Raw genomic sequence first — 13,851 nt, 5'->3', positions numbered from 1 at the left:
AAAAAAAAAAATTAATCTCCATACCTGAGACATGTCAGGGAATATGTAGAAGAACAGCTGGCTATTTTGAGTCAAGGAAACTCTCATCCTACCTGCTGAAAGTGGGCCTGGGGAAATCTTTATAGCAGAAACAGGGCTTTCTGAAAGTCAGCTGGAAGTTGGACTTGTGGCTACTTCTGTCTGCTTATATATTTGTACCAAACCCTGGCCTTTATCAGAATGCTTGGTAAATGCTAATATCTTCCTGGTAAGAAGAAGGCATTTATCACTATCTTCTCTTGATCTTTCTGATTTCAGGAGATCCTCATACCTCAAACAGTGCTTCCCTGCAAGGAATCGATAGGCAGTGTGTAAACCAGCCAGAACAACTGGTCTCCTCAGCCCCAATCCTCTCAGTGCCTGAGAAAGAGTCCACGGTGAGTCATGAGCAGCTTCCTGGTTGGTGTTCTGAGAGTTGGCACCTATAGCCCCCAAGCCGGTGGTCCCTGGAATTGCTGCTTCATTGGCACTGTTGAGGGATATTTGTGACCAGGCTCCAAATTGTATGTGTCTAGATGGAGAGTCATGGTCTTGCACATCTTCCTTTGGTGTCCCTTCTCTGTAGTTCTTGTACGAATGATGTGCCTTGACTCCTCTTTCACCTTATCCCACTTCCGGTGATGGCCAGTGATGACCAGTGATAGTCAGCGAGGCTATTCCTTGGGGGAGAAGGGAATCTACATCTCCTGCTTAGAGTCTTATATTACATTTGCTGTCTGACATAGACTTCAAAATACCTATGTCAGACACTTCCTGAATGCCTCTTCTTTCTAGCTGGGCATGGTGACTCATGCTTGTTATCACAACCTGTGGGAGGCCAAGGCAGGAGGATCACTTGAAGCCAGGAGTTTGATACCAGCCTGGGCAACAAAGTGAAACCCTATCTTTACAAAAAACAAAATTAGCCAGATATGGCAGCATGTGCCTGTGGTCTCAGCTCCTTTGGAGGCTGAGGCAGGCAGATTGCTCGAGCCCAGGAGTTCAAGGCTGCAGTGAGCTCTGATTGTGCCCGTGTACTCCAGCCTGGGTGAAAAAAAAAAAAAAAGGCCTCATCCTAACCAGGAGCCATGAGAGGAAGAAAGTTCCTTTCCTAATTTCAGTAGAACTATTTCAAAACCCCTACTAACTTGGGTTCCCTTTTTTCTAGGGTACTTCAGGCCCTCTGCATAGACCTCAGCTGTCAAAGGTCAAGAGGAAGAAGCCAAGGGGGCTCTTCAGTTAACCTGTGGTGGCCTCAGCTGCTGAGGATGGACTTGGAGAATGGCTTCCAAGCTTCACCTTGAAAGAAGCTTACATGGCAGCAATATTTCTAAAATAGTGATACAGTCAGAGGGCTACTGTAAGGGCGAGAGAACTGAAGTTCATGTTGACAGGCCCACAGGGAATTGGCCTTCCCTCTTCAAATGGAAGCCAGTCTCTGAGAATCCCGTGCTCTCCTCTCTTTTGGTGGAGGTTCTGTAGGTTCAAGTTTCTACCATGGACTTTAGGTATATAGGGCAAGTCAGCAAGAAAGCAGCACACACTCAGGAAGCCCTGTCTACCTTTCCCTAGCATCTCTAGCCAGCCAGCCCCAGATACTCCTCAGAGACCCACTTCTCTCTTCTGCATGGAATAAAAAGCACTCATACTCTCTGCTTTTGGGATTACTTATGCTGTGGAACTCATAACCCAATTCACTTCCTTCACTGGGTCCCACCCCATTGTTGTCTCTGGATGAAGTCTAGCCATCAGTCCAGTCCTTCAGATTCTTTGTAAACTTTTCTGCAGTTGCCAGAGCTAAGCCTCCATTCGGAAACTTCAATCTCAAGAACTCTCTTGATGGTGGGCACAAGACAGATAGATGATTGCTGCTTTCCTTTGCCAAACTTGGATGCATTTTTCTCTTTGCTTCCAAAGTATAGGCAACAGGTTAAACTACCACGTGGGGTAGCTTATCGATCCTCCCGCCTCATCCTCCTGCGTAACTAGGACTAAAGGCGCACACACCACACATAGCTAATTTTTGTATTTTTTTGTGTATGGAGACAAGGCTTTGCCATGTTGAACAGGCTGGTCTTGAACTCCTGGGCTCTAGTGATCTGCCCACCTCAGTCTCCCAAAGTGCTGGGATTACAGGCATGAGCCATCACCCCTATCCCATTTCTGGTTTATTTACTTTTGATGGTTAAATGCCTCCTTATTCATATATCCTGTATATATAGTGGTGTTTCTGTCCTGATGTCAAGTCTTGAGAGAAGATGATCAAACAATAATAAAATAATTATAATAACAACAATAATAAATAGCTAACATTTATTGAGCAGTTAATGTATACCAGGTACTCTAATGAGCACCTGACATTGATCCTCATAGCATCATATGAGGAAGATGCTGTTAACCCATTAAGAAATTGGGTCTTGAAGTGAGTAAGTGACTTATCAAAGGTCATACAGCTAATAAGTGACAGCCAGAATTTAAGCCCAGACAGCTGAGTTCTTAACAGCATTATTTTATACACTAATGAAAACATTTATTTTCCAGAAAGGACATTAGGTCCTTCTTTCCAGTCTCCCACTGTAAACCTCCTTATCCCATGACCTTGCCTCCTTTCAACAGGATGCTCTACTCCCCAGGGGCTCTTCAAGGAAGGAGCTCTTGAGGACTCCAGGACTTACCCTCATGCTTTTTCCTGCTAGCAGAGTCTGAGAGCTCCACCAAGGCTCATTCCCAGTCACTGCTGATAACTTTTCTTTACCCCCAGACCACAGGACCCTGGAGTGTGCTGTGTGGTAGTGACTGTCATTGAAGTGAATTGGGAACTATATAAAAACAGCCTATCAGCTGGCTTACTTTGCTCTTTCGTTACTTTTTTTTTTTTTTTTTTTTTTTTAATGGAGTCTTGCTCTTGTTGCCCAGGCTGGAGTACCATCGCACAATTTTGGCTCACTGCAACCTCCACCTCCTGTGTTCAAGTGATTCTCCTGCCTCAGCCTCCTGAGTAGCTAGGATTAGATGCTCGCCACCAAGCCCAGCTAATTTTTGTATTTTTTATAGAGATGGGGTTTCATCATGTTGGCTAGGCTGGTCTCAAACTCCTGACCTCAAGTGATCTACCTGCCTCGGCCTCCCAAAGTGCTGGGATTACAGGTTTGAGCCACTGTGCCCGGCCGATCTTTCGTTTCTTTTCAGCATAATTTAGATAGTCAAATTTCAGTGTCTACAAGGCACATGGAAAATGGAAAGGCTTCCCCAGCAAGCTTGGAGAAAATATGGGTTCTTCACCCTAGGCATTCCCTGTACTGTAAGAGCACAGACTCAAGACAGTTTTCATCACAGCGGGGCCAGAGGCCTGTGAATCCCTCAAAATTGTAGGTAAAATCTTAAGAGCAAAATTTTGTTGATGTTCTCAAAAAGAATGTGTGACTTTCTAAAAAGGTTAAGTAAGAACATAGCTAGTAACCTTCCATCCACTGCCCCCATCATCCCCAAAGGTTGCTGTCTCCATGGGGGTATTGCTTAAATACGTCCTTAGAGAAACATTGCTACCAGAGGCCCTGCCGCAGGCATTCTTGCCCCAAAGCCCTTACCCCCCAAAGCTAGGGGTAGTGGTTGAGAATCATTCATCCTAAGGCAACTCCAGGGAAATCCCTGCTTTGACAAATTGGCCTAGCCAGGCTGTATTCCAGCCCTGCCCCCTGGCTTGGGCCCCTCCCTGAGGCCCCCAGCCTGGCCCAACCCCCACTCTACATGCACATAAAAGGGTCGAATTCTCGTGGCTGCTCCATAAATTTTATTCCGTAAATATTAGTTTTCCCTGTGTTTAATAAAGCAGTGGCCCACCTCCCCGCCTACCCGCCCGCTCCCCGGGGCTGGGGCTGGGGCCAGGGCTGGCTGGTGGGAGAAGGGACTCTTTCAATTGCTTTGGAGTATTTTTAGAAAAAAAAATAATATAAGGTGGTTTACACGAGCAAGCCAGCAAACCAGGAGCAGGACTTGGGACCTCGAGGAAGTTCCTGCAGGAACTTGACCTAAAAAGTAGAGAAATAGCGCCACCTAGGTTGCAAGGCCTACTTGGCCTTGCCGGCTGGTCCCCCATAGTTAGCTAGGACAGGCATGCTCTTTGCTTAGAGAGAAAGCCTCATCCCTTTCCACTTTAGCTGGGTAGCACCTCCTTTTCTCATGCCTCAGTGGGGGCTTCCCCAGCAACCCTTAAAAGCAGAGCTCAGGCTGGGTCCTAAAAGATATCACTAGGGTCATTCTCTTCTCTTGTCACCAGGCAGCCAGTCTCCCAGATCAAGGAGAATTTCCAACGGATAGTAAAGTTATTGAGAAGGCAGGAAGAAAGCTTCTAGTCTCCATCTTTCCCTGACTCCTGAGAAGCGAATTCCTATGGTGTAAGGTGGCAAAGAGTTAGACCTGTGCTTCTATGCTCTGAACTGGAAAGATTCTAGCCTGTTGAGACCAAAATCCTTCCACAAGCCTGGTGCAGCGCACCCACAGTGAGCACTGGGGGAAGGAGAGATGCTCACATCTCTTGATACTCAGCCCTACTGCTGCTCATTTTTATCCAGCGGTACATTTGGACTCCCTTTTCTTTCCTTCCTTTTCACTTAGACCTCGCATTTTCCCAAGCCCTTACCTCCTCCTTAGCCCACATCTGTTGGGAGATAAGCAGGGGCCCCTTGTGTACTCTGTACAAAGCTGGCGGGAGGAGTGGGGAATGGAAAAGGCTGTGCTGCTCCTCCTGGTTTCATTCCTTACATTGTCACTAGGAGCATTTTCCTCTCTCCATTTATTCTGTCTCTCATTTTCTCCTACTTACAAAACTACACGGATTCGCTCCAAAGAGTATAGAGTAAGCCTAAATTCTCTTAACAGCCCTTCCTCATGATATGGTAAGCTCATTTTGTCTGTTCTGCTTATGCTGTTGATGTAGACTGTGTTAATAGACACATTTCCTGTGCACTTTTCTGTTTTCATCCTTTCATTAGGTTATACTCTTTGAGAACAGGGTCAGTTTTAACCCTAACTCAGAAAATATCACTGCAGGGGTATTACACTATTAACGAATATAATTTTATGTTAACTAGGTTTTGATACAATTAGGATATGTTTTTCTAAGCTCTGCTGTGAAGTAGTTTCTGTCTTCTAATTTTTCTTGAAGAAAAAACTGTTCGAAAGGAATAAGTGACATACTGTAAGGAAGCCACCAAAGTCAGAGCTCAAGAACCTTGGTTCCTTGTCTCTGTTACTAATATCCATAAATGTATGGGCTAGCAAAATTGTAATGGATTACACTAGGCCCTTAGATACAGAGGGGAATGCAGGAAGAGAAGGAAGCCCACACTTTGTAGGAGGGGGGTTCCCAGCTGCAGTGATGCCCTGGAAGCTGCTACAGGGTACTCTTGTCCAGGGCAACTCATTGCTCTATGTTTTTTCCTTGTGTTCTTGGCCAAGGCCTCAGAAGATCTCACCGTGAGCGGAACATCCAGTGCGTGGAGGGTATGAGGTAGCTTGTCTTATGTGAGGAAGAGGGACCATAGGGAATCCTTCTTTATTTGAGCATCTAGAAGTCCGTCCATCTTCATCTTTCATCCCATCTTCTGAGACTTTTTTTTGTGGTGGCCTTTTATGTATCCTCTCAGCTCTGGGCTCTCAGTTCTCTATCCTAGCACATAGGAAGCCATTAGGTAGCACCCAAGTATTCTGGCAAAGGCTTCATCACTCTTCTGAGCTATTAAGTCCCACCCCACTCAGTTTCTCTATTTGGAGCCCAACAGATTTTGCTATCCTTCCACCCACTCAGCACCCAACTCTCATGGGTTCTCGAGAGTCTGGGCCAGCCTACCAGGGGAACCCGGAAGAAGCACTGGAAGAGCTCCAGGGTGTGGGGAGCGCACAGCCATTGACTCACCTGGGAAGATTGTGCTAGGATTACTTGACCTGCTGGGCCAAGGGCCAGTAGTTAAAGGAGCATGCAGTGCCACACTCTTCCTCTCTCCCCTTACTCTGGGGCCCAAAACAGTAGCAGAGTTAGAATTGGGGAGTAGGGCTTAGGGGCTGCTGGGAGTCCCTTCTGAAATGTGTTGTATTTACTTTTTCATATTGGCAGCTGGAAGGGGAAGCCCATCCCAGCTCAGCATTGTTGTCTAACATGGTTAATCAGATCCTATAATCCTGCTGTGGAAATATTGGGCCTCACTCAAAACAATAGAGACTGAGAATATTGTGGTTAAATTTCAACCAACTGCCTCCCTGGCCTGTTTGCCTAACCCCTACCCCCCTCTCCCGGGCCAGAGTCCTCCTAGCTTTATGGACCCCTGATAGGATTGACGGCCAGTCAGAAATGGGTGACAGGAGAGGGGAGAATGGAGTAGGGGAAGGGTGATCCTCTTGACTGGCACTTCATCCTGGCTTTTCACTCCTACCTCAGGCCTTGAAGGCTGAGCAGGGGATGGTGAAAGGGGTTGGAGCTGGTAGGGAAGCCCCATAGGGTGTGGGTCTCCACTCGGGTCAAGAGCAGTACTGTTGGGAATCATGCATGGTAAAGACAGCCCTTACTCAAGACAGAAAAAGCCTGATGCCACATGAGAAGGAAAGACTGCCAGTTTCATTTAGCATTGTTGCCTAGGGGGGATTTCAGGGCATTGTGTCACGTGGGAGGAATGGGGAGGCACTAGTTGCAGAAGGCAGAGCTGGTAATAATTTAGATTTTGTTTCATAGATAACAGCAATACTAATAACGGTGTGATGACATTTGAAGGTGATACTGATGGCCTGACTTGAGTGGTTTTCTGATAGTGGTAATGTCCGTTGTGTTGCCCTCTTTCATAGGTGTGAATTAAATCTGGCAGGAAAATTTACATAATTAGAATAGCAAGACAAAGGGAATACATCATTTCAGAAGGATAAGCTGTACAATGGTATTTTGAATTAAAAAAAAAAAGATTGAGTGTCTGGATTGTGCTAAAGGGGAAATTTAAGACTGGTCTCCATGGCTTACACCTGTAATCCCAGCACTTTGGGAGGCTGAGGTGGGAGGATTGCTTGAGGCTAGGAGTTTGAGACCAGCCTAGGCAACATGGCGAAACCCTGTCTTTGCAAAACATTTTTAAAATTAGTGTGGTGGGCCAGGCGCAGTGGCTCACGCCTGTAATCCCAGCACTTTGGGAGGCCGAGGCAGGTGGATCACCTGAGGTCAGGAATTTGAGACCAGCCTGACCAATATGGTGAAACTCCGTCTCTACTAAAAATACAAAAATTAGCTGGATGTGGTGGCACACGCCTGTAATCCCAGCTAGTCTACTCAGGAGGCTGGGGCAGGAGAATCGCTGGAACCCGGGAGGCAGAGGCTGCAGTGAGCTGAGATTGCGCCACTGCACTCCACCTTGGGCGACAGAGCAAGACTCCATCTCAAAAAAAAAAAATTAGTGTGGTGATGTGCGCCTGTAGTCCCAGGTACTCAGGAGGCTGTGGCAGATTGTGGGCTTATTGAACACAGGCAGTTTGTGGCCATTCAGCAAGAAGCATAATGCCCCTGTTGGTGGTGATTGTGAATAAGCACTCAATGTAGTCAATAAGTATATAATTTGAGTTAATGCTTGTTTAATGATTCCTGTTTCTTGTTGAATGTGGATTTCTCTATCTCATTCCCAATACATTTCCTACAAGCCAGCGCCATTCCCTTGAATTGCTTTATAGTGATCTAGAATGTTTTCCCATCGGATTTTCTCATTTGCAGTTCGAGTCTGTGAACACCATGAGGTTTAACCAACATGAGGTTTAAACCAACTTTATAGGCTTCCTGTATCTCCCTTCCTGGTCAGCAATATAGCCCATTCTCTGAAGCTTCCAGTGGGGATTTTTCTTCCCACTGAATTTTTCCTATTAGTTATCTAAGTGGTTTAACTGTTGAAATGTTTTCCATCATCTTTAGATCCTTTTGAAACCACTTTCTCTACCTGCTACAGTTCCATTTGATGACCGCCATTATCTTTGAGATTCCCATCCAGAAAAATGCATACCTCTTAGGTTCTCACGGCCAGGAACTATTTCCTAAGTTGTCTTTCTGGTGGAAAGCTCAGCTCCTACTAAGCAGTCCTTGCTTCAAAATGGCTTTGATGAATGACCCAAAGGAGCCAGGCCAGTCCCTGAGTCATCACAGAGCACCCTAGGTGAGAAACCCTGAAGTGTTCTCTGCTGTTGCTCCACCCCTACCCTATATGAACAGATTAAATAGTTTCGTTTGGCACAGTTCTGCTATTTTCATTTGTCAAACCCTAAAAATGTACACACACTTTGACCGTTCACTAGTCCATAGTGCAGGAACTGGGGCCTCACTGTACTTCACCTCGTTGACTGGTGACACCTCCAAAAACAATGTGGCTGTGACTTGTGCCTGGTGAATCCCGGGTGCATGACAGCCAAGTACAAACTCGAAGTCAGCTGCCTCACAAGCTGGGTGTCCTAGTGAGGAATCTTCTCTGCCTTTTGCTGAAAATATCACCGTGTTAAGTTTCCCCTTTATTTTTAAAATTTTCATTTATTTATTTTTGAGGTATCTCACTCATTCGCCCAGGCTGTAGTGCAGTGGCACAATCATGGCTTACTGCAGCCCAACTTCATGGGCTCAAGGAAAGCCATTAGGCCCAGCCCAAAGTTGATATTTAAAAGATAGATTCTTTCCCCCAAATTGTTTCTTTTTTTATTTTCTCCCCCACGGGGTCCCACTAAGTTGCCCAGTCTGGTCTCAAACTTCTGGGCTCAAACAATCTCCTTACCTCAACTTCCTGAGTAGCTGGGACAATAGGCGAGTGCCTCCACACCCAGCATTCCTCTCAAATTTTTCAAGTGTGGGAGCTAGGTGAGGTGGCTCGCACCTGTAATCCCAGCACTTTGGGAGGCTGAGTTGGGTGGATCACGAGGTCAAGAGATCAAGACCATCCTGGCCAACATGGTGAAACCCCGTTTTTACTACAATTACAAAAATTAGCTGGGCGTGGCGGCACACACCTGTAGTCCCAGCTACTCGGGAGGCTGAGGCAGGAGAATCACTTGAACCCAGGAGGTGGAGGTTGCAGTGAGCTGTGATAGCGCCACTGCACTTCAGCCTGGCGACAAAGCAAGACTCTGTCTCAGAAGAAGAAAAAAAAATTTAAGTGTACGAAGGAGAAAGTGAGAACCATGACAGGGTTGGTCTCTCTCTCTCTCTCTTTTAAAGTTTAAAAGAATCCTATATGTAAATACTGTTTTGTTGCCTACTTTTACTTAATTATGTTGTGTCTATATTTATATGTCAATACATAAATCTCTTTAAAGGGTAAATTATCTTCACTCTGAGCTTTACAAAAAGTTTGAAAAACAGCCTCGTGATCAGAAAGCAGAAAGTTAAACTCACTCACTCCATCCTCCTCTCCCGCGACTCTCCCACCTAGCTTTATTTTCTTTAGTCACAATGGTCTCCTTGCTATTTCCCTGACATGCCATGGTTCTGTCTGCCTAGAACGCTCTTCCCCTAAGTATCTGCTTGGTCAAAACCTTCACCTCTTTCAGATCTTTGCTCAAATTGCACCTTCTCAATGAGACCAACATTAACCACTCTACTTAACGGAGGAATCTGCCTTCTGACCTTGCATCCCCCTCCTGCCACAAGCTAGCTGCACCCAAATCCTTTCACCCTGTTTTAGGTGCTTGGAATGTGGCGTTTTGCCCATAGTCCTTTCTTATTCCCTTCTAACCCATTATTATTATTACAGATGATCCCCAATGTACGATGGCTCAACTTACAATTTTTTGACTTGATGATGGTGCAAAAGCCATCTGTATTCAGTAGAAGCTGTACTTTGAGTGCCCATACAATCATTCTGTTTTTCACTTGCACTATAGTATTCAGTAAATTTCATTAGATATTCAACACTGGATTATAAAACAGGTTTTGTGTTAGATGATATTGGCCAACTGTAGGCTAATGTGAGTGTTCTGAGCATGTTTAAGGTAGGCTAGGATATGACATTTGCTAGGTTAGGTGTATTAAATGCGTTTTCGACTTAGGATATTGTCAACTTACAGTGGGTTTAGCGGGACACAACCCCATTGTAAGCTGAAGTGCAACTATATATTTTACTTTATTTTATTTTATTTTATTTATTTTATTTTATTTTTTGAGATGAAGTCTCACTTTGTTGCCCAGGCTGGAGTGCAGTGGCGTCATCTTGGCTTACTGAAACATCCCTCCTGAGTTCAAGTGATTCTCCTGCCTCAGCCTCCCTAGTAGCTGAGATTACAGGCACGCACCACCATGCCCAGCTAAGTTTTGTATTTTTAGTAGAGATGAGGTTTCACCATGTTTGCTAGGCTGGTCTCAAACTCCTGACCTCAGGTGATCCACCCACCTCGGCCTCCCAAAGTGCTGGGATTACAGGTGTGAACCACCGTGCCCAGCCTATTTATTTAGAGACAGAGTCTTGCTCTGTCACCCAGGCTGGAATGGAATGGTGCGATCTTGGCTCACTGCAACCTGTGCCTCCCTGGTTCAAGCAATTCTGGTGCCTCAGCCATTTGAATAGCTGGGATTACAGGTGGATACCACCATGCCTGGCTAATTTTTGTATTTTTAGTAGAGACGGGGTTTCACCATGTTGGCCATGCTGGTCTCGAACTCCTGACCTCAGATGATCTGCCTGCCTCGGCCTCCAAAAGTGCTGGGATTACAGGCATGAGCCATGGCGCTCAGCCAGTTGTTTGTTCTTATGTTCGTTTTTAATTGTCTGTCTCCTCAACTCCTCTTTACCAGAATAAAGTTCCATGAGGACAGGGATTTTGTTTTGTTTTGTTTTTTGTTCTCTCACATTTCAAGCACCTAGAACAGTGTGTGGCACTTAGTAGGCTCTCAAAAAAAATTTTTTTTGTTTAGTGAATAAGTGAAGAAAGATTATCACACACATAAGACACTCCTGTTCACACCAGCAGTATCTTGGGTGGTTTTAGGAATTTGTGGATATAAATGAGGTCTGTTTTGTTTGGGGCACTCTGTTGTAGGGTGGGAGTGAGTGTTAAATACCCTTTTGTTAGTTATAACCGTAATAGAATAAATTTGTCATTTTGCAGAAGCTAAGAATACAAGTTACTAGAAAGCAATTGACTATATCCTTTCTTGCTTTCTTTGGCTACAGATCTGCAGCATCCTTAGGGTACCATCTCTACCCAGAGGGACCGGGTGAGAGAGTGTGGGTAGACTAGTACAAACCCAGTTACAGAAAGATGATAGGTGTGCCAGGGAATCACTTGAGTATTATTGAACATTCACTGAACTAATTTTTTCTAAGATTTTCTATTAAGCAACTCATTTCTTCTCAAATAGAGACTGGAGTAGAAATAAAGGCTGGGCATGGTGGCTCAGAAATAAAGCTCATTAGTTAGTCAATATGTTATAATCCATGTCCTTCTCCTCTCCTCCTTCTTCTTCTGACAGAGTCCTGCTCTGTTGCCCAGGCTGGAGTGCAGTGGTGCAATCTTGGCTCACTACAACCTCTGCCTCCTGGGTTCAAGCCATCCTCGTGCCTCAGTCACCTGAATAGCTGGGATTATAGGCGTGCACCACCACGCCCAGCTAAATTTTGTATATTTAGTAGAGAAGGAGTTTCGCCATGTTGGCCAGGCTGGTCTTGAACTCTTGACCTCAAGTGATCCACTGGCTTTGGCCTCCCAAAGTGCTGGGATTACAGGTGTGAGCCACCGAGCCCAGCCCTAGAAAAAAAGACGTCTGTCTTTTTTTCTGTAAATGTCTTTCTATAAGATAAGAGTTTCCCACAGTCATTGGTCTCTGATTTGAGGGAAAAACACTCTGTAACTAATTCTGCCTTTTCCTATCTTTTCAAAGTCATCAAAGCAAGGTCTTTAATGCCTGACTCTCTCTGAAGTACCTTGTAATGAGCTTATTGTTTGAGCAAAGGTAACTTGACATTCCCGTTTCTAATCAACAGCCAGCTTTCAAAGCATTGTTAGTTTTGAGTGGCTCTAGTTGGATCTCTAAATGTGACCTGGACTGATCAGAGGCTTGAAAGACAGGTATGCTTTTATTTCTGCAAAAGGGGCCAAATTTGGCGGAGTTGGTTACCTTTTCAAAAAATCAACGGTAGAAGTCAGAGTGACACCATCCTGTTGGGGAAGTGGTCAGTCAAATAAAGTATAAGGTGTTAAAAGCCCAAGAAGAAGGTAACAGTTCTAGAAGGAGGAAAACAGTTTCTTCGATTTAGGAAGGAAAATGGTTGACTTGAACGGAGGTGGACAACCCAGCATGCTTGCCCTGGGAATCATTCACCAAGAAACTGTTACCGTGGAGTCAACAGGGGCCTGGATTCCAACTCTAGCTCCCTATTGAACAAGCTCTGAACCTGAGTTTCCACATTTGTAAAATCAAGATTAGTGTGAACTTCATAAGGTTTTTGTGAAGGTTTGTGAGATGATATTAGGGTTTCCTCTCTTTCTTAGATCATCTAACTTGGCTCTTCATCATTACTAGGCCATCATGTTTGCCTGTAACACTCCCCTTTCCTGAGTATCCTCTTCATTCTTTTCAGTCATTCCCTTCCCTCCTTCAGAACTGATTTTACCCAAGAGATCTAACCCCAGGTTAATCACTTCTTATTTCCATATTCTCTTAGACCAAATTCATCTAATCTATTAGCCTATCTAGTTTATAATGCATTATTCTGTATTCATTTATGAGTAGCATTTGTGGCTTTGTAATTGTCTTTTATTTTCGTGATTTATCTTTAAGGTTAAATAGTAAATTCCTCAAGGACAACTGTATCTTCTACTTTTCTGTTTGCATTCTGTGTTCTTATGTGCCTATCATACTACAGCATCAACGTAGATATTCCCTAACAGAAAGAGGCGGTGGCTCCTAATCACCACTGCTGTCTTGGGGCACCACACAAGAGCCTCCTTATGTATTCCCCCTAGGTGAGTAATAGGAATCAGAAAACTGCTGCTGTCCCTAAGTGAATCCAGCAGAGGATAAAAGTGAATTATAAGTAACATTTGTACTTTAAAGCTTATATTTTTTAACCCTTTCAACAACTCTGTGAGGTATGTGATATTATTTTCATGTTATAGATGAGAAAATGGAAGCTCAGAGTAATGTCTAAGGTCACACGGGTAGAAGGTAGCAAAGATGGTGTTCAGGCATGGGTTTGCCACCTCTAGGTCTACTGTTTCTACTGAGCCAGGGTTGCTGTGCACTGGGTCACTGGAGGGTGTTGGACTAACTGCATTCCTGAAACTTGTCTGGTTGTGGCTTACCACCCCTGGATTTAGAGCTAGATTGATCCGGTCAAGTGGCAGGATTAGGAGAAAAAATATTAGTTGACTATAGAAGTACGGACCTATGCACTATGTATGTGGATGTGAAGATATGCTATAGAATATCATGTATATACTGTAAGTACAATGTATTTCTACTATATAGTGTTAAATTAAGATTGATTAAAAATACTAACATGGTAGTCTACTAAGTAGATATTTAAATTATGTTCTATTATGTATTTCCCTCCATTTCTAACCTATTTTTTAACTTTCACTTTTCTAAACAAAAAATTAATCATATTATCCAAAGCAATAGATAATTTGTTCTCTTCAAAATAGAGCTGATTGAAGGATAGAAGAGATCTAAAGGTGAGAGAAGAGAGTGATTTTACCAGCAGGCCCAGGAGGGTCAAGCCCAGTGAGGCTCGATCACTGCATCTCTCTCCTGATAATGAGGTCACATGTCCCAGGCTGTAGGCCATTGGAGCTTCCAGAGTGGCATACTCTGCCCCCGTCCAATTTTAATAC

The 13,851-nt window shown here is 44.5% G+C and overlaps 1 protein-coding gene across 2 annotated transcripts in view; it reads left to right on the top strand.

Annotated features, from left to right (window-relative positions):
* NHEJ1 (non-homologous end joining factor 1) overlaps nucleotides 1-2,321 on the top strand; it is an 89,071-nt gene extending 86,750 nt beyond the window's left edge. Inside the window, exons 7-8 of one of the 2 annotated variants that reach the window (XM_003272388.4) lie at nucleotides 298-416; nucleotides 1,187-2,321. In XM_003272388.4, the coding sequence (XP_003272436.1) occupies nucleotides 298-416; nucleotides 1,187-1,261 (194 nt within the window). In that variant the 3' untranslated portion in view covers nucleotides 1,262-2,321. The remainder of the gene's footprint in view (nucleotides 1-297; nucleotides 417-1,186) is intronic. The other variant, XM_030803644.1, reaches the window with a different exon arrangement.
* The last annotated feature ends 11,530 nt before the right edge of the window (nucleotides 2,322-13,851 follow it).

Source organism: Nomascus leucogenys, chromosome 22a (genome assembly GCF_006542625.1).
Source record: "Nomascus leucogenys isolate Asia chromosome 22a, Asia_NLE_v1, whole genome shotgun sequence".
In the NCBI taxonomy this organism is placed as follows: Eukaryota; Metazoa; Chordata; class Mammalia; order Primates; family Hylobatidae; genus Nomascus; species Nomascus leucogenys.
The sequence above is the reverse complement of the archived record's forward strand: the minus strand, read 5'-3'. Positions and strand labels throughout refer to the sequence as shown.